Source organism: Xiphophorus hellerii, chromosome 8, assembly GCF_003331165.1.
Source record: "Xiphophorus hellerii strain 12219 chromosome 8, Xiphophorus_hellerii-4.1, whole genome shotgun sequence".
Lineage (NCBI taxonomy): Eukaryota > Metazoa > Chordata > Actinopteri > Cyprinodontiformes > Poeciliidae > Xiphophorus > Xiphophorus hellerii.
The window spans coordinates 16,731,562-16,752,834 of record NC_045679.1 but is presented as its reverse complement, the minus strand read 5'-3'; the positions used below and the strand labels follow the sequence as shown (position 1 = coordinate 16,752,834).

At 41.6% G+C, this 21,273-nt stretch overlaps 1 protein-coding gene across 8 annotated transcripts in view; it reads right to left on the bottom strand.

Moving 5' to 3' along the window:
• dnm1a (dynamin 1a) overlaps positions 1–21,273 on the bottom strand; it is a 51,815-nt gene that overhangs the window by 16,042 nt on the left and 14,500 nt on the right. For 3 of the 8 annotated variants that reach the window (XM_032570695.1, XM_032570693.1, XM_032570697.1), the window contains exons 10-15: positions 20,042–20,180; positions 15,209–15,295; positions 13,435–13,505; positions 13,294–13,345; positions 11,277–11,288; positions 4,812–4,925 (exon numbers count right to left, since the gene is read on the bottom strand). In XM_032570695.1, the coding sequence (XP_032426586.1) occupies positions 4,812–4,925; positions 11,277–11,288; positions 13,294–13,345; positions 13,435–13,505; positions 15,209–15,295; positions 20,042–20,180 (475 nt within the window). Of the gene's footprint in view, positions 1–4,811; positions 4,926–5,208; positions 5,239–11,276; positions 11,289–13,293; positions 13,346–13,434; positions 13,506–15,208; positions 15,296–18,684; positions 18,824–20,041; positions 20,181–21,273 lie in introns of all 8 variants that reach the window. The other 5 variants (XM_032570691.1, XM_032570698.1, XM_032570696.1 and 2 more) reach the window with 3 other exon arrangements.

Sequence of the window (21,273 nt, the reverse complement as noted above, 5' to 3'; positions counted from 1 at the left end):
TGGTTTTTTTTACTTATCCCTTACTGTGGTTTTTTGTTTGTTTTTTTTTATCCTGGCCTGGAGCTGAATGGATAAGGGCTCACAAATTTGGGCCTACAGTGAATTATTCACCATCCAGGAAATATAAGAAAAATACTTATTTTTCTAAATGTCTCCTAAGAAAAAATTGTTTTTTTAGTTTAAAAACTCTAATTTTGAGGAATTATATCCAAATATAAATGATCTACTTTTTTTTCTTTTTTTTTGCTGTATGTACATCGGCTGTATTAATTCTGCTTTGTTTCGAACAACTGATGCGTTTATACTATACGGTCTTTCTGCAGCTTGTCTTTCCTCCTGAGAGCCCGACGTGGAATGCTTCTCCTCACAGCGGGAGATGGGAGAGAATGTCACTAATTTTGCCCGTCAGTGGCCATCACCTCTATTTAACCCCTTCTTCCTCCTCTTCCTCTTGCCTCCCTATGAGACTCATTCACCCCTTTGCAGGCGGAGAAATGGGGACAAAACTCCAGCTGGATTTGCAGTAAGTATCCGTCTGAAGCTTCTCCAGAGCATCGCCGAGCTGCCTAGCCCGCCTGCCCAGTGTTCAGACTACCTGTTCAGGAAGTAGTGGTTGTACAGTAGTCTGCACATTGGTTAGGCTGGCCTGGGAAACACACATGGATAACCCCGGTGTTGGAAAAGAGAGCAATTGGCTTTGAGGAGGATCCAAGTTATGGAACCATGGAGCACCCAATTTAATTCATCTGACCAAGCCTTGGCGCCATCAGAAAGGCCTAAAGCTCACCAAGGATTAATTAATAAGTTGAAAAAGTCCTGAAATTCATGAACGCAACTCCTATGAACTGGTTTTAGTTAAAATAGTTATAATAAAGATTCTTCTCAATGATATTGTCTCTGCTTTTTTTTTTTTTTTTTTTGCTTTCTCCTCAAATACTTTCCCCAGATTTGATAGAAATGTCCCACTCTCACAGATCTAAGTAAGGGTTGCCTGACGATGTCACCATATTGTTTATTTTTCTACAGCCCCAAAGAAAAAAAATGAAAAAAGAATGCTAACCCGAAACGATAACTAAAGCACAGAGTAAAACCCCCAACGGTAAACTGCACCCATGATGGAAATGTGCAATTATGCGTCTGTTTTCCCCTGTGTCAGTTTGTGGCTCTGTTACCTCAAATGACCATGTGAGGAGAAGCAACACGGTAAGCCACCCGGGAGAAACAGCGGGGGGGAAAAAAAAGCTCCACTTTGTTATTCTCTAGTCAACGTTTTTACAAGTCTTTCTAGAGTTCAGTCTAAAGAAAAGTAATAAAAAATACAAAAAATTAGAGTTTACGACTTTAATGCTTGCAAATAACGTCATAAGCGAAATAAAAAGCTTAGTGCTGGCTTTTTATCCCAATGGGTTTTTTTTCCGCCTCCTTTCTAGGAGCCCCCCCCCCCCCCCCCCGAACACCCGCCCCACAAAATTTTGCCTTCCAGCCTCGCCTGTGTTTGATAAAGCAAACCCACACAGTACAATCTTCAAAAGCACAAAAGCAAAAGAGGGCAGAAACATTCACACGGTGTCCCATCACAGTGCATCATGTGCAAGAATGCGAACCACAAACCAACCTGTTTCCATTTAGAGCCCCGCCACCGTGAGCCCAAGTTTTTTTTTTAATAGCATGCATGGGTTGCAGCACAAAGAGAGTGCATGCAAACACACATAAAAGAACAATCCCCTACTCCCCCACCCCCAAGGATATTTACAGCTGGGATCCACCAATCCGAGTTTTGGCCTTCTGGCAGCTTTACGGCAGGAGAAGGGAAGCCCAGGCTAGTCCAAAGAAAATATACCCTACAGCCACAAATTGTGTGAACAATCTCATAGGAAAATGCTTATATGCCCTTATTGTTTCCTCATTAACCATTTTTTTAATCTGCCTCGGTTCACTCTACTCTGCTCTGTTTCTGCTTTGGAAAACTTTTCAGCCAAAGAGATCGTCATGATTCGAGGAACTGGCACTCGCTGCGGTAATACAGACCAGAAGGTTCCTAAAAGCGCACACATGCGCGTGTACGAGCACTAACCAAAACATCCTGGCATCAGTGAGTTGGGTTCAAAGTTATTATTAGTGTCAAAGAGTGATGTGTGTGTCTGCGTGTGTGTGTGCATATGGTTTTCTTTCTCCCTTAGTGAGGGTTTTCCCCAAGTCGAGATGCAGCCAATGAAACAGCGGCGAAGAACATATGTCCCTGCTAAAAATCTGCTTAAAGTGATACATTTTTATTTTCTTTTTCTGTGAAACATTAAAAAAATTCATCAACCATGTTTATTTTGGCAATGTCTCCAGCCAGGTTTGTACTATGAACCCTCAGGACAAGTCCAGCCTTTAGTGTGAGTGTGACCGAGAGGCCAGCATGTAAAATGTTAAGCTTGGATTGAAAACATGCACAGCTTTGCAGTGCCCTCCAGGTTCACCGCTGAGCTGCAACACCAAATGCTGAGTGTTGGTCTTTAGTCTCCATGCACCCTCGGAGGCCATGTTTGAATAAATATACAGTAAAAAGAAGAAGCGAGGACAGGATGGAGAAAGTAGACGAAACAAAGGAGTAATGAAAAAAGCATTCACACCCAAGCATTTTTCAATTTTTCCACGTTACAAAAACACACTTAAATGTACTTTTATTTTTACAAATAAATATCTGCAAAGTGTGGTGTGCATTTGTGCTCAGTTTAGCCTCTCCTCACTTGCCTCAGCGGAAGAGTGGGAACAAGAAACCTGTTGTTGAAGTCAGATCAAAGCAGATATATGTGTTAGAATGGTTCAGTCAAAGTCTAGATCTAAACCTGATTGAGAATCTGCAGCAAGACTTTAAAATTGATATTCGGAGATCTTCTTGATGTAATCTTACTGAGATTGAGCTACATAGCAAAGACGAATGAGCAAAAATATTCTCTGGTTGTGCAATTCTTGTACAGACAATCCCTAAAAGACATGCAGCTGTCGCTGCAATAAAATATGATTCTGCGTAGTATTGGCTCAGGGAGGCTGAATGCAAAATGATGTCACATCAATTTTTTTCCTACCATCTCGTAACAATGTACTGCTGTCTTTCTGTCTCTAAAACAAAATCAATGTCAAACACATAAAAGTTTCTGGTTGTAAAACAAAATCAGGAAATGTCGAGTACAAAACCAAAGATTTTAAAGCACCAGCTCTTTTCCTCCACTGCAGTCGGTGCAAACTCCTTTCCAGAAACACTTTCCCTCCTTCCATGCAGTCCTTGTTTCTCCTGCAGCTCATTCAGCTAACAAGAGCCACTCCTGGCTGCAGCCCTCTCCTCTGCTGCAGTCCAGTGCCCCCTCTTTGAAATGTTTATTAGAAGCAGCTTGAGAGTGACTTTGTGTGTGCGCGAGTGCGTGCGGGGGTGTGGGTGTGCGTGTGTGTGTAAAAGGTATAGGGGGCTCTGGTATGCACATGTGTGTGCCAGCTTCAGTGTCTGACATGTTGGGGGGTCTGCACTCTAGAAGCAGGGGTCTTCACATACACGCATACACACCCCCACACACGCCCACAGCTCTGATATCAGTCAGTGGAGTGGCTGTGGCTAAGGCCTGGAGACGGTGAGACTGTGGTGAGAGTAATGAACTTCTGCAGTGCATCACTGGACACCCATACCACCAGCTAGCTATCTAGCAAAGCAGATCAAATCTTTTTTAAAGACAATCATCAAACCTGATGGATAGTTATAAGGGAAAAGAGATGAAATGCATTTTTTATTGGACAGTTGAAAATGTCGGCGTTCTGCATTTACCAATTTGCATCAGTTTAAGTTAAAACACACACACACAGAAGTGGTTTTGAATGCCCCCCACTTCTAGACTATTTTCTATACAGTAGATTGGCTGATTATATTTTTTTCAAGACTTCATTAAATTTTTGGTTATTTTATGAGGGAGTAATTGCACAGTTTTTTTTATTAATTCCTCATGGAAAACTGCATTTTTAACTAAGTTTGATGGAAATGATTTTTTTTCCAGTTCTATTGTTTAACATTAATTTAATTTTTGTGTTGGACAAATTGATATTGAACTTCTAAATGGCCAAATATTTTATACATAAACTGTCATATGGTATTCTAATTTTTTACCCTTACTGTGTTTTTAATAATTATACTGTATAACATAAAGATAGATCTGGGCCTTTATGCGATTTTCCCAGTTTAATAATAACCTAAAAATGAGAAAGCAAAATTTAATCCTATTGCTAAAAGGGGGGAAAAAACATCGAATATTGAAAAAATTTATCACTGTAATATTTGTAATGTTATCCAATTAATTTATTTATGGTAATTTAAAGGTTTATACACATACTAAAGCAAAAACACTAAATAAATACCAGTTACATTCAACAGTAAGTTTCAAAGAAACATGCTTACTGAGCTTTTTGCTCTTCTGAAAACAGTGACAAAGGGAATCTAACTAGAGAGATTAGTTAGGCATGCTGTGGGCCGCTTTACATGCCCCTTCTGGCTGTCAAACTGTGATTTTATTTTGCAAGATTAATAAGTAAAGGTGGTTCTGCTTTAGTTTTAAACACCATGGCTGTTTGTGTTTCTTACAACCAAAAATATGCCCAAAGAGCTACATTTGTTTGTAGCTGACAGAACAGTGTGCAGCAATAGGTGTGGGAGGGGCACTGTGCCTTATATACCAACATAAATTTTTCACTGGCAACTCAAGTGGGCAAGCCCAGAGCCTTAGTAGCAGTGAGATCCTCCCTGTGTCTGTGTGTTTTTATAGGGATTGTTTGAAAGAACTCGCCTCATCATCTTTGTACCAGGACAGGGACTCTGCGGTGAGGACGAACCAGTACTCTTTGGCTCCTCCCTTCATGATGCCGATGTTGTTGATGGTTAGCCAGCCCTTCCTGATCACCTAAAAAAATAACCAGAGTCACACTTGAACACAGAAATGTTTAGAAATTCAGAAGAACGTGTTTAAAATCATAGACCTTTTCACTGACAAATAATTCCAGAAATGTAATTTCTGAAAGTGCTTCTAAGGAAGATAGAAAACATCTTTCACACAAACTTTCACCTACATTGATTTTTTTTTTTTTTTAGACACTTCCTTTTCTACCTCACTCTCTGGACCTTGTTCTCTCCTCATTACAGACAACATCCATGTTTTATTTTCTTAAATTGCATGAATTATTTACCTTGTACCGATCGTTTACTCCTCTCTCCGGCTGAGTGAGAATGTGGAGAGAATGTTACAAAGCTATTGCCAACATAGGAGGGGAGGGGGGCATTTTGAGAAGGCCAAATACACAGAGTAGTTGTAGCTGCCATTACTGCAGCTGGGGGGCAGCAAGCAAGGTGGGGAAGAGGAAGAAAGGATGCTAAATGGCTGGAAAATATTGTTTCATTGGTCATGCACTATGGTGCAAAGGCTTTACTGCTGCACAGCCTACGGCATTTGCCATACAGATTTTTAAAGCGAGAAGGTTTCAGGCATTAGGTTAAGTATTTAATCTGTAGAAAACTCTTTCTAAATACTTTACCATAATGTTACAGTGACCTAGCTCTCTCTGAAATATAAGAAATGACAGTATTCCAGATTTCTCTTAAACTTTCTATGAATTTCATGAACAACATTCGAGTACTTGCAATTTCTCCAGTCTGACTTATTTCAAATTAATTACTGCAAACTGGAACTTCACTGCAGTCCTTATTATATGGTGGGATATAATACCTAATGGGAATAAAAATGTGTTGTTTTTATTATTTTAGGAAAACATTTCAGTTTTTGGAACTTCTTTTCAGTAAGAAAATGAACAAATACATTGTTTTAAAATTGTCTAGTGCTGCTCCATTACACTCCTCCATGGGCTGCCACCTTATCGTGGTGGAGGGGTTTGAGTGTCCCAATGATCCTAGGAGCTATGCTGTCTGGGGCTTCATGCCCCTGGTAGGGTCACCCAAGGCAGACAGGTCCTAGGTGAGGGACCAGACAAAGAGCAGCCCAAAGACCCCAATGATGAAGGAAAACTTTGGACTTGGTGTTCCCTCGCCCGGACGCGGGTCACCGGGGCCCCACTCTGGAGCCAGGCCTGGAGGGGGGGCACGATGGCGAGCGTCTGGTGGCCGGGCTTTTACCCATGGAGCCCGGCCGGGCTCAGCCCGAAGAGGAAACATGGGCCCCCCCTCCCATGGGCCCACCACCCGTGGGAGGGGCCAAAGGGGTCGGGTGCAGTGTGGGATGGGTGGCAGCAGAGGGAGGGGACCCTGGCGGTCCGATCCTCGGTTGCAGAAACTGGCTCTTGGGACGTGGAATGTCACCTCTCTGGTGGGGAAGGAGCCGGAGCTAGTGCGTGAGGTCGAGAGGTTCCGGCTAGAAATAGTCGGTCTCACCTCGACGCACGGCTCTGGTTCTGGAACCAGTCTCCTTGAGAGGGGCTGGACATACTTCCACTCTGGAGTTGCCCAAGGTGAGAGGCGTCGGGCAGGAGTGGGCATACTTGTTGCTCCCCATCTCGGCGCCTGTACGTTGGGGTTTACCCCGGTGAACGAGAGGGTAGCATCCCTCCGCCTACGGGTGGGGGGACGGGTTCTGACTGTCGTTTGTGCTTACGGGCCGAACGACAGTTCAGATTACCCACCCTTTTTGGAGTCCTTAGAGGGGGTACTGGAGAGTGCTCCTCCTGGGGACTCCCTTGTTCTGCTGGGGGACTTCAACGCTCACGTGGGCAATGACAGTGAGACCTGGAGGGGCGTGGTTGGGAGGAACGGCCCGCCCGACCTGAACTCGAGCGGTGTTCTGTTGCTGGACTTCTGTGCTCGCCATGGATTGTCCATAACGAACACCATGTTCAAGCATAAGGGTGTCCATATGTGCACTTGGCACCAGGACACCCTAGGCCGCAGTTCGATGATCGACTTTGTCATCGTTTCATCGGATCTGCGGCCGTATGTCTTGGACACTCGGGTGAAGAGAGGTGCGGAGCTGTCCACTGACCACTACCTGGTGGTGAGTTGGCTCCGGTGGTGGGGGCGAAAGCCGGTCAGACCTGGCAGGCCCAAACGTGTTGTGAGGGTCTGCTGGGAACGTCTGGCGGAATCCCCTGTGAGACGGAGCTTTAACTCCCATCTCCGGCAAAACTTCGAACACGTCCCGGGGGAGGTGGGGGACATGGAGTCTGAGTGGACCGTGTTCCGTGCCTCCATTGTCGAGGCGGCCGATCGGAGCTGTGGCCGCAAGGTTGTCGGTGCCTGTCGCGGCGGCAACCCTCGAACCCGCTGGTGGACACCTTCGGTGAGGGATGCCGTCAGGCTGAAGAAGGAGTCCTATCGGGCCTTTTTGGCCTGTGGGACTCCGGAAGCAGCTGATGGGTACCGGCGGGCGAAGCGGCATGCGGCTCGGGCGGTTGCTGAGGCAAAAACCCGGGCGTGGGAGGAGTTTGGAGAGGCCATGGAGAAAGACTTCCGTACGGCTTCGAGGCGATTCTGGTCCACCATCCGGCGTCTCAGGGGGGGGAAGCGGTGCAGCACCAACACTGTTTATAGTGGGGATGGTGTGCTGCTGACCTCTACTCGGGACGTTGTGGGCCGGTGGGCAGAGTACTTCGAAGACCTCCTCAATCCCACCAACATGCCTTCCACTGAGGAAGCGGAGCCTGGGGACTCTGGGTTAGGCTCTCCAATCTCTGGGGACGAGGTCGCCGAGGTGGTTAAAAAGCTCCTCGGTGGCAGGGCCCCGGGGGTGGATGAGATCCGCCCGGAGTTTCTTAAGGCTCTGGATGTTGTAGGGTTGTGTTGGTTGACGCGACTCTGCAATGTCGCATGGACATCGGGGGCAGTTCCCCTGGATTGGCAGACTGGGGTGGTGGTCCCCCTGTTCAAAAAGGGGGACCGGAGGGTGTGCTCCAATTATAGAGGGGTCACACTCTTAAGCCTCCCTGGCAAGGTCTATTCAGGGGTCCTGGAGAGGAGGGTCCGTCGGATAGTCGAACCTCGGATTCAGGAAGAGCAGTGTGGTTTTCGTCCTGGTCGTGGAACGCTGGACCAGCTCTACACCCTCGGCAGGGTCCTGGAGGGTGCATGGGAGTTCGCCCAACCAGTCTACATGTGTTTTGTGGACCTGGAGAAGGCGTTCGACCGTGTCCCTCGGGGAGCCCTGTGGGGGGTTCTCCGGGAGTATGGGGTACCGGGCCCTTTGATACGGGCTGTCAGGTCCCTGTATGACCGGTGTCAGAGTCTGGTCCGCATTGCCGGCAGTAAGTCGGGCTCGTTTCCGGTGAGAGTTGGACTCCGCCAGGGCTGCCCTTTGTCACCGATTCTGTTCATCACTTTCATGGACAGAATTTCTAGGCGCAGCCAAGGTGTTGAGGGGATCCGATTTGGTGGCCTTAGGATCTCATCTCTGCTTTTTGCAGACGATGTGGTCCTTTTGGCTTCATCAGATCGTGATCTGCAGCTCTCGCTGGAGCGGTTCGCAGCCGAGTGTGACGCGGCCGGGATGAGGATCAGTGCCTCCAAATCCGAGGCCATGGTCTTGAGCCGGAAAAGGGTAGAGTGCCTTCTCCGGGTCAGGGGGGGTGTCCTGCCCCAAGTGGAGGAGTTTAAGTATCTCGGGATCTTGTTCACGAATGGGGGAAGAAGGGAGCGGGAGATCGACAGGCGGATTGGCGCAGCGTCTGCTGTCAAGCGGGCGCTGTACCGGTCCGTCGTGGTGAAGAGAGAGCTGAGCCAAAAAGCGAAGCTCTCGATTTACCGGTCGATCTACGTTCCCACCCTCATCTATGGTCATGAGCTTTGGGTCATGACCGAAAGAACGAGATCGCGGATACAAGCGGCCGAAATGGGTTTTCTCCGTAGGGTGGCTGGGCTCTCCCTTAGAGATAGGGTGAGAAGCTCAGTCATCCGGGAGGGACTCAGAGTAGAGCCGCTGCTCCTTCACATCGAGAGGAGCCAGTTGAGGTGGCTCGGGCATCTGGTCAGGATGCCTCCTAGACGCCTCCCTGGTGAGGTGTTCCGGGCACGTCCCACCGGGAGGAGGCCCCGGGGAAGACCCAGGACACGCTGGAGGGACTATGTCTCTCGGCTGGCCTGGGAACGCCTCGGGATTCCCCCGGAGGAGCTAGAAGAAGTGGCTGGGGAGAGGGAAGTCTGGGCCTCCCTTCTGAAGCTGCTACCCCCGCGACCCGACCTCGGATAAGCGGAAGAAGATGGATGGATGGATGGATGGATGCTCCATTACAATGACATCACTGCCAAAACAAAATATTACCAAGTATATTCGGTTTAGTTTCTTGTGCAAATATCTTAGTGCACTTGAAATATGACAAAACTAACAAGTAATTTTTCCATCAAGAGATTGAGATTGTTTTAATAGCTCCTTAATATTGACAAAAAAGTGCTTGTTTCAAGTGTTTACAGATATTTGGACTAGAAACTAGACAAAACTATACACAAGGATTTTATGTTTTTGCAGTGTTTTCTGCCAAAAAAACAGAAAACATTATTTTGACCAAACGTAGACTTGTTTCTGACAAATATGATCAGAAAAACAAAATAAAAACCAAAGAAACGATTTATTGCCAAACTATTCCTTGACATTTCTTTTCGCTTAAAATAAATACAGTAAAGATATCACATTAAAAAAAGAAGGAAAAAAACATCCCAGTCAACTTCTAAGTGTCTTCTATAAGTATTTTTCACAGCTGCAATTAAATGCATTACAGTGGGGTGGTTTAATTTAATCCCCCAACATACCATATGTGGCAAGACAAAACCTACATAGCACTCTTTAAGATGTCAATAAAATTTAGTTAGCAAAAGATCCAAATTTTTCATATTTTTTGTTAATTTAGTGCTATGGATACTTCTCAGTTTTTATGCTGGTGCAATCAATAGCGAGTTGGTTGTGGTTGCAGCTGAAAATGGGTAGCAGACATTCTTACATACTTTTTGTGGGATTCCATTGCACTTTGTGCTGCCCAATAATGTAACCGATTTCCAACATTTTATTAATTAGGGGATGGAAAAAATGGCAGGTGGTTCCTCCATGCCAGAACTGACGCGCTTCTCAACATTTACTCTCACCACAATAACTGAATGTTTCACATTTTCACCTGCAGAATGTGAATACTCATGAACATGTGGTTCAAACTACATTCTGAAAAGAATATGCATTATTATGTTTACTGACACCCTTGACTTCTGCTAAAAAAATTAATCTATCTGCAGATCAAAAAGTTGAGAAAAGACTTCCAGTTTTCCTGGAGAATAAGGGCGGTTAAAAAAAAAAACAAAGCTCATTGTTAAACAACATTATGTATTTGAAATATGATTCTACTGGACAAAAAGCTACGTTTAATTTTTAGGCATTAGACTTTTCAAGACAGCTGATAATTTTGGAAGTTGCAGTGTAGTGTATCAGAAAATTGGGAATCTTCACTGCAATTAGCGTAATTGCAATACACACTAATCAAGCAAAACATTAACTTTTGAGCATTTTCTCCCCTTACAAACTCACTCCTGAGTTGTGCTTTGCCTTCCCCGGTGTTAAGGTGCAAACGTAGCAGGAGCTGTGGGGTCTTAAACAGTAAAGAACACCCAGCGCTAAACAGGAAGTGAAGTTCACCGCTTTGTTTACAGTGTGCCCCTGACCTCTGACCCCAATCATGGTGCGTGTTATGACAACTGAAAACAACAGGGGCGCCATATGTGTCTCACACTGCAGGCCTTGTAACTTGTCTGTTCTTTTGTAACTTTGTGTGAATGGAAAAAGGATAGAGAAATCCTCTTTCGGGATGTTTACTGTTTTTATTTTCTTTTATTATCAGCTTTTTTTTTTCCAGTTAAAGCTCCAGCTGGTGAGAATCTGTGGAGAACCCCTCCAAAATTTAACTTTTGTTTTTTGGCATGTAACATCACATCAATATTAAAGATGCAAAAGCAATATTAGTTTTTCGCAAGCAGATTGTTGTAAAATATCACGTATGACACATTTGCTGTTTAGTATCCTAACTGTACTGGTGTGTTTGACAAAAGACAAAAAAAAAGGGGTGGAGAGGGAAGCAGCTAAGCATCTGCCATCTACAAGCATTTAAATTACAAAAAAAACCCAATATATCCCACACAACATCCAGGGTTTGCTGTCATCTGTGCTTTTAAAGGGAAAAAGCTTAGACATATACAGAAATAATTTACCTCAAGCTCAAACATAATGAAGGCTACTTGCAGACATACATGCATACTGCAAAAGTGCAAACTCAAAACTCACCATGATTTCATCCTGCAGTAAAACCCCAGAGAGGACAACAAAGGGGGAAAACAAAGAGCAAACAAAGAAAAAAACAATTAGAAGAATCATAAAGTGCTTTTGCTTTGTTCTTTGTCCAAGTTTTAAATCAACAAACAATGTTATTATTTGGACAAAGATAAATAAAATATATTTAGAAAAGGGGATAAACATAAACAAACCAATGTGGCCCAATGTGGAAAAGTTATTGTTACCAAAAACCTAATAAGACGCTGTAGAAAAAACTCCTATCAAGTGTTTTTGATCATGAGAAACGTGCCATTATTATTTTTCATCCACTTTTATTTTCAGAATTGTTGTAATTCATCACTGATTCCTCACGTTTCTGAACAAGGGTTTGTTTAATATCATGCCAACACATCTCAATTGACTTCAAGTTCAGACTTTGACTAGACTACCCCAAACATTCATACTGTCCTGGTGTTTGAGCCAGCACTAGCCAAATGCCTTTGAGCTTCAGATTTATAAACCGCTGGTCGGATATTTTACTTCAGGATTTTCACACAGAGAGCAGAATTCAAGGTTCATGAATAGTACTGCAAGTCGTCCAGGTCTTTTAGCAGTAAATTCGACCCAGGACCATCAAAATACCACCACCAAGTTTGACTGTTTTTGTGAATTTCTTTTCTGGAAGGTTGTAAATAGATGTTCACCTTTCAAAAACCATTTTTTTCTCTCAGACCACAGAATATTTTCACGTAGGTTTTTGGGTTCATCAAAATGCTTTTTGGCAAATGGAGAGGGGCTTGATGTTCTTTTTTGGTTAGCACTGGTTTACGTCATGGAGCTCTATTTATTGTTGAACCTTAAACAGTGACCTTAATTTAAGTAAGATGTCTGCAGTGTTTCAGATGCTGTTCTTGTTTCTTTTGTGACCTTCTGGATGAATCAGCAATCCAGTCTTGAAGTCATTTTGGTGCTTCACTTGTGGGGAGATTTTCCACTGTGCCATATTTTATCTTTCTGTTATTAATATATCTCACTTTGTCTCTCTGGAGCCTTAGGAATGGCCTCTTCTCTGTTTGTGAATTACTTTAGTCATGCTTTTTTTTTTCTCTTTGAGATCTTTATGTGAACTTCATCTGGTCGTGCAGGTTTTGTTTGAATGGTTTCTTGATTGTAAAAGTCTGGTAGTGATCTGGCAGTGACCTGGGTGTGGTTAATATGACTAAGCTTGGTTTTCCAACAGAGATTACTCACAGCTAATTCAGAATTTAACTGGGAGGTTGCAACTTTTCACATTGGGACAGAATATTTTGGGGGAGGCTTTATTCTCCAATAAAAAATAAACCAATCACTTGAAAACTACCTTTAGTGTGTACCCAGGGTTAACGGGGTCTGTAAAAAAAATGTTGTTTGATGATTTATAACTTTTAAGTGAGACAAAAGTAAAATTGGCAAGCAAATTAAATCACTGACGTCAAAGGACAGATGTAAAAATTTATTTTTAAGAAGGCACTTAAAAATACAAGGTGCCCTGACCAGAGTTTGAACCCACAACCTTCTTGCCGTGGGGCAACAAAGCTGACAACTCCTCCACTGTGCAGCCCGAAACAATTATGCATCTTATATTTCCCATCAAAGTTCTCGTGTACTGACAGCTTTGGCTTTCACCAAAGAGCCAAGAAAGTTTGACGCTCCTACAACTGTTGCACATTACCATCCAATATAAAATACAGACGACTGCTGCTTTGCGGAGGAATCGGAAAGTTGCCCATGGTAACAAAATACTGTTTAGCTGTGCAACATTTAACATGAGAAGAGACATTGAGCTGAGTGCTGACAGAAGGAAGCCTGAAGGGAAACTGCATTTAGTCCTCTGGTTGCCGTCCAACAGATCAAACACATTTCATTGAATTCAGTCCTATGTTATGGTTATCATGAAGCTCAAACGTCTAACTTTTACTTGGAAACCAATATTTCCAATCAATGAATATTGATTGGGGGATATGAAAGTGGGCATTTCTGATCGTGGCACCTGATTTCCAGCCGTCTTCTTCTTGTTCATTTGATTGATCCTCTGCTGAGCGCTGCAAAACAAAAAGAAGTTAGAATAAGCCCAGTAAACAATCCCATGACTTGAGGCAAGACGTCTCAGCAAAATAAAAAATAAACTTACTTTGCAAATCCAATGAAGTCTTCATGGTTTGTATTCATGTAGGACAGTTCAATATCAATCAGCAACAGAACCTGCATAGAGAGGCGGACAGGAAACTGTCACAAATGATGCTTACTCTGGTATCTAGTGAAGACATTTTCCAGGTTTACTATAAGAAACATGGATTTCTGATGACATTTTGATGTATTAGTTAAATAAGTTCCACGTTAACATACAGACAACAATGAATTAAAGCTTTGTCACAATATTTTTGTTACATTTGTGATGAAAATAGAAAGCATTGCTACTGCTATCTATCACTATCACTTCTCTATCAGAGAAGAATAAAGATAGATTTAAGGTCAAATAGGCTACTTCAAGACACCAAGAACATTAAGGAGCTCAATTCTATTGCTCATAACACATTGCATTTAGTAATGTTTAAATTGTAAAAGCAGCACTTATTGAGAACTGTATGAACCCAACATAAGAAAAAAAAATCAAATAATCAAATTAACATGTTTTCAGCTTTTGGGTTTCCAAAAATATCAGTTGTATATTTAATTCTTATGACAATGATGTTTTTCCTTGATAAAAATTATCATCATGTTGAAGTACATTTCTGCATAAATGTACAGTGATGTCACAGTGATGGAGGTTTTCATTCCTGTTAAGAGGAAGTTGCTATGTTCCACTGTTGCTACATGCTTTCTCAGCATGCTGAGGATGGAATTGCTGGAAAGTAAATAACTTTATGTAATTTGCTGATAACTTGTTGTGAATTTGTGCTACATGAATAAGCTGACTAAAAACTTCATTGCAAACTCACAGCGGACAAAGGCACAAACTATACCAAAATTAGCACGATATTCAAGTGGAAACTAGATATCTTAAGTCTAATTCAACTTTACTAAGCTTTTTCTAACTTTAAAAGAAAAAGTTTAAACTTCCCATTGAAAAATAGGCTGTGATGGCTGCAGTGTCAGCCACACAAAATATAGTAATATTTACCAAACATCACACTGGTAAAGTACAGGATTATTCACTCTGCTATGCTTATATTTTGCTTTCTTTAAGTGTAGTCATTAATTCACAGAGCAACAAAGAATTGGTTTTGGTTTAGAAATGATTTATTTCCATAATCACATAACCCATTATTTGAAAATAAGTGGGCGAGTGTTACTTTACACTGTTATGACTGTAAAACTTAATTAAACAATTGTTTTTTCTTTGCGAGTTTCCTTAGTGGCAGCTGATCCAGTCCCTTGGCTGACGAACTAAGAGGTGGAAAAGGAGTGGAGCAAGCCAACATGGAGACCTGCAAATAAACTCAAACAAAAACTCGTGGAGGGAAATGAGATTGGCTTACATTAATTTCAGGTTGGGTTTTTATGTGTTTACCCCTTTTGATCAGTCGACATTTAAGTTTCTCTCTGTCTCGATTTGGAAGGTCAGTTTGTTCGAGCTGGTGTTGTTTTGTTGCCAGTTCTTTGAGTAGAGTTTGGTTACTTTGCCCTCTTTTATGGGCCCATAAACTTGTTGTTTTTTGTAGTCCAGCCAGGTTTGTTTCTATAATAAACTCCCCCCCCCCCCTGCGTTAACCTGTGCCTGACTGCATCAGTGCTTCGCCCCTCGCATAGGGGCATAGAAGACCATGATTATCTTTTGTCTCATCAAATATCACATTAAGCTTGATATAAATGTATTGAAAAGGTGAATATGTCAGTAATTATTCTTATCACACATGTAAATAGGCAGTAAAGCATTATGTTTGGTTTGCTTTTTTGAGCCTTACCTGACCCTTGGTGCGGTTTTCTCTGTCTCTGATGTGCTGAGTGACGATTCTCTCCATCTCTTCTCTCAGCATGGGATACTGGGCCAGCTGTGAGCAACGAAACCAACAGGTAGGCAGCAAATAAACACACACAGTCAGACGTCAACATACAAGCACCGTACTAAGACACATAATTACACATTTAGCTTCACTGAAACGACACCTTAAAAATCTAGTGTGTTCTGAGGGTTCTGGGGTTTGCCACACACTCTGCTCTTATCCCGACATGCTCTGTGGAAATTTGCTAGATTGAATTTCAACTCCTGAATATCTATTTTGTCGCCAATATGGGGAAAATGGATAAGAGCAGAATCTGTGATATTACCACACAAAAGACAGAATAAACAATGTTCCTGGCAGAAAAGCTTCCTCTTCCCAGCACACCGCGGGTCTTTTTCCATGAGCTCATTGCAAACCCACAAACACAGACGCTGGTGGGCCTCCAATGTGACACGAACACACTTGCCGAAGTGTGAGGAAAGAAGAAGAATCAAAAAAAAAAAGAATCAAAGTAATCATGGTGCAAAAGAAAAGAAAAGAAGGATCACTGTTTCTGTTCAAGTTGCAATGCGTCTTTTAATGTCTGTCTGATGCTTTGATGGATGAAGGGGTGTGTCAGTGGACCACTTTTTGGTCCACAGGCTGAATTACTGCTTCCTGTGTCCAATTACATCGCGGATGATGAGACCACAAGCTGGGAAAAAAATGGGTTTGAAATTTTCAAACTATGGTGGCATTAAAGGTTAAACTATGACCTTGTAAGAGTTTGAAACAGATGATGAGAGACCATTTCTTTAAGGCCAGTTTGTCACGGATTTCCTCTGTCTACATGTTACAGCTGCCTGTAAGAAGTTAGGGCTGGCATTGATAAAATCACTCTTCTGTGTAGCACCGAAAGATAACTGAAACTTGCTCTGCATGAATATTTGAGGTTTTCTGAATTTCTAATCACTCCATTTTTATTTGAGGGAGATTTCCCTTGTCCAAATTGGAGGCTTAAGGATACAAGATGGAATTTATTCAGAGGGCAGCTGTGAGTTAAAAATGTCCTCATTGTTCCATCACGAATGGAAATGTATCTGATGCGAAGGATTTTATGGTTTTTGAAGCTTTCACAATCACAACATAAGGAGAAAACTTTAAAGCCTTTAAAAATGCAAAGCCAGCAGAAGACTCTGACTCACCCAAATTAAAGGGAAACATGACGCACTGCAGCTTGAAGTCAGATACAGGATTTTAGAAACTAAATGTGTCTGCTGTCTTAAAAAACTGCATCAGAAACACATCACAGACATAAATTGGGCAATTTTTTTTTCTGTAAAAATATAGGCATACTGTAAGATTGGCATGCAATGCAAGGAGTCCAGGGACAGAAGGGACGAGACAGGGAGGAAGCTCTTAAACTGGTCCCTTTGCGGATTTCTCTAAACATTGTGTATTTAAATATAGAATCAATACGTACTCCATGTCTCAGAAAAGACAATCAAGATAAACATCTGACAGAACAGAGAAATCCCAAAGAGGTCACGCTAATAGGAAGCAGCAGGTTTTACAAGTGTGGAGGATAAAGAGGATGAAATGGAGAATAAAGAAAAGAGAAATAAATAGACGCTCAGAGCGTGCCAGTTAGTCAGCGAGTGATCAAAAAAACCAAAAAAAAAAACGGTTCAGTGTATTTAACCAAACGTACGAAGACAGAAAAACACAAACCTGTTTCCAAAAAAGTTGTCACACAAAATATATTACATATATTTATTCCAAAACTCTGCCAGGGTAACAAGAAAAGGCTAAACTTTGTAATCTCCAAAACACAGGAGATCTGCAAAGCTGAGCTAAAGTTATTAAAAAATAACTTCATAATCTGAACAAAAATCATTTGACCTAAGAGATAATTGGAGAATTATAGCCAGTCTCTATCCAACTGTTTCAAAAGTGAATGCAGATAAACAAATTTTACTTAATCATGTTAGAGCATCATCTTTAAATGCACTTGACACATTTGTGTAAACAATCTGATCTCTAGCTGAATCAGGCAGTCACTGATTTTTGGACTTAAAATTCTGCAGTCCAAACATTACAACTTAAAGATGCAATGTAAGCCACACATATTCTCCTCCGCTGCTTTAGAATGTATGCAAGTGCTACTTAAATGCTACAGCAATAACCCAATAATAACAATTATTAATGTTATGCCACACTATGCAGACACTCTGTTTGCACTGATGAAGTTCCTCTCAAATTATTTGAATAATCTGAACTCTGTCTCTGCTGTGCTTCAGCATTGCCTCCAAACCACCTACTTAACTATTTTGAAGTCATCACTAATATTTGCACTCTTGAGAGAGAACACATTTTCTGCCATATTTTCATCTATAAAACTTACCAGATTCACTATGTCATAAAATATCTAAATATTGTGTTTAAGCAGCTTAATTTTGGAATGCAATGAATGTCTATATTTTTATTTCAAACTAATACAGCTACCACATCTGAACTGTTATATTTAATTGCATATAGGTTAGTATTTTAGCTTTTTTGGAAACAAGGTTAAATGACTATAACCAAAATAAATTAAAAGGTTTCTAGACATTAAGAGATGAAATAATAAATATAACTATCTATTACATGCATTTAATAAGCTGAGAAAATAGGGTCAATAACTTAGAGAGTTGGAGACAAATGACAACAAAAATATACTTAAAATCCCAATTAAACGGTGTAAGGATAGACTGATATTTGCTGGGCAAATCTTAAATCTGCTTCCCCTTAAATGTCAATCAAATTTTTATTATTTCTTCTTTTCATTACTTTTACCAAGCTAATTTATGTAAATGATTTAATTTAAATACATAAGCCCTAGACATAGTGAACTCCTATGTTATCCACAGAGTTATAAACTCCCCATCCTAAAGATTCTATGATTAGGTATTGATTAAGTAAAAAAACCTATTGATTTTCGTCTTCTTATGGACTCACTCTAGCGTCAGTATATGGGTGATATTAATGGTCTTTAAGGAAAGTTCATGTTTTTAAAACACTTTGCTATTATGTCATTTATCGCCAAATGTGATACTTTATTATTATTACTTTAGTAAATAAGAAAATTTTGATGCAAGTTAAAATGACATTTTCTCAAGGAATTATGAACACGCAAATTATAAACCAGCTCCATTATAGCTCTATTCCCAAAAATATTCAATATTGATTTTTGCCTTACAACTAAGCATTGACACAATTCAAATTTTTACATTATGATTGTTTTGTGGAAATGCTTGATTTGGCAACTTATACTTTACGCTTTACTAAATATATAGCCTCTAATGATGCACTTTAAATCAACGTAACATTAGCTAAAACATCTCCAGCCATCAGTCTACCCATACCTGTTAGCTTAACAGAGATACTCAAAGTGTCTTCTATTGACTTTGCCATTTTACCTTGTGACTACACTTCCGAATGGTGGAGGTGAGTTCGCTCACTACCATATCTATACACTTCAGTGTGGGCTCCTTCAGCTTTTGGATCTGCTTTTTCACTATGGCCTCAAAGGCCAGGTCAGGGGTGAATAACCCCGTCCTGTTGGGATAAGCAGGCGGCACGAGAAAGGGAGAAAACGGGACGAAAACCAAAAGAGACCAAGAGAAAAGAGCAAATGAAGGCATCAAATAAAGGGTTGGGACAGGAGACAATTAAAGGTTGAATGATAGAAAAATAAAAAATGAAAGGGGAGAACGTAAAAAAAGAGACAATAAAATGAAGATAGAGAAGACACAAGAGATTGGAGATGGGAAAAGACAAGAAAGAAGTTGGGGGGTGTTGGAAGGACAAACAGCACAGAAGGAAGAAACTGCAAGTGAGACATTTGGTTTTCCCTGAAGCCATTCTAAAACAGGACAGTGCTGGAGTCTCTCTCTACGAGAAAAGAGGAAACAGAAAGAAAAAGACCAGAAAAAAAGTTAGAAATAGAGAGATCCCCCAGCTTGAACAACTCCGCCAGCCAAAACTCAAAGCAACACACAGCAAGACTGCAGATGTGCACCTGGACGTTCAGCCAAGACGTCCCCCCACCCAACCACCCTTCCACCCGAAGCGCTGACCCTTTCTCCTCCCATCCTCCGTGTCCTTCAACTTTCAGCTGGAGCCAAATCCTAACATATATTTCCAAAGTTCTCCAAGTGGTTGCAGGCCTGTTGAAATCATTTGGTCACGGTGGATCCATTTGGATAAAGACTTTTGCTCATTGCTCTTGGCCCGGCTCTGAAACATGCATCCCCGAGGCACGCCGAAGAGCCGCTAGGCCATAACTTTTCATGGCTGCAGGTGCACGGCTGCAGTCCCACACACGTGAAAGTTTGGAAGCTGACGTCATCCGAGATGGTTGCGGGACAACTTACATCCTTCAAAATGTGTTAAAATGTAAGCAAGGCCAATTAATAAAACTGAAAATTAACAAAAAGGAAAACCCGACAGAAATTCGTCTTGAGATTACGTAGTTTTGCCTTGTCAACAATCATATTCTGATGACTTTCAGCTTCCACACTGGATTTCTTTTCACAGCACAACCATCAACCATAGGCAGCCTGTCCAGCCAAACCCGTCTGAAGCAGTACAACAGGCAGGCAGGTAAACAGCAGCCCACCCTGCTGCTCCAAGCACCCCCCTCACTGTCCAACAAACGACAAGGGCTGGAGGTAGCTAGGTGGTTACAGCCACAGGGAGTGAACGACTGAGGGATGAGGGTTGAAAGCAAGACTGAAACATGTGCTAACCACTGTTTGTTTTGGGGTTTTTTACCTTCTTGGTACACTGCCTAACTGTATTGACTAGCTCAGAAATGACCATGTCCACACATTTGGTGCAAGGCTCTTTAATCTTCCCAATCTGCCTTTTCACAATGGTCTCAAAGGCCATGTCCGGGGTGAAGAGGCCAGTTCTGTCCAACACGGAGAGAACAAGCCACAGGAGGGCCACAAAAACGACAGAAAGGTGTTGAAAATAAGAGAGAAAGGAAGACACAAGGAGGGTTGGGTGGAGAAAATAATGTTAATTTGCAAGATTTACTCTCCGTTTCAGTCACACAACTTTAGAAGAGAAGAAGAGAAATTAAGCAAAAGAAAAAGATCTTTTAACTTCCTATACTAGTACTGGCTTATTGAAGATTGATTGGTGCAATCTCACCAAGTGGATATTTCTAGAGATTTAGCAACTTATTACAATATTAGCATTGGAATAATACAATAAGTGGAAATTTTCACATTTCCTTTTTGGTCTTTGTACAACATGAAAAATATAAGACACAACAAAAATGGTGAGAAAATATAATTTAAATATAATCCAGTTAGATTCTTGCAACCATTTGGCAGCACATTGCCAATATTTAGTAAACCAGATCGTGACTGGTTATGGCAAACAAGATAAAATAGACTGTTGTACAATACCAACAATTTTTAATCCTTTGAGGGGTTTTTTTATAAGAAAAAAGAAAAGCCTTGAGAAATCACCTGACCTGCCCTAAACTAAAACCAGCTGGTTAGAAACTCAAACATACAATCTTTTTTCTGGTCAGTGAACACCCCACAACTAAATGCTAACAGACTGTGGCAGCAGCAACACTTTTTACAGTGTTATTTCTTAAAGAGATGAATATGAATGCTAAGAATTAGCTTGTACCAGTATCTGTGAAGTCTGATTCTTCTAAACCAAGGGGTGAAACTTCAACAGATAACAGGAAGGGTATCAAGATCACAGCAAAGCTACTCCTTTTCATCATTTGAGTTTTAAATCACATGGAACAGGCTGAAAATGTTAGTATCATAATCCTTGTTTTTGTGTTAGAATATTGATAAAATCTTGTTTCACTGTGACTTTTGTTACACAGGCAGTGTGACGTCACCTAGGCCTTTCACATAAATAATTCATTGTTGCTCCAGTCAGGAATACATAATACGATATTGTGATGCATAGTTCTTTAAGATAAACTCAAATCTCACTACATCTCTAATGGTTTTTATTACTCTGTGTAATTA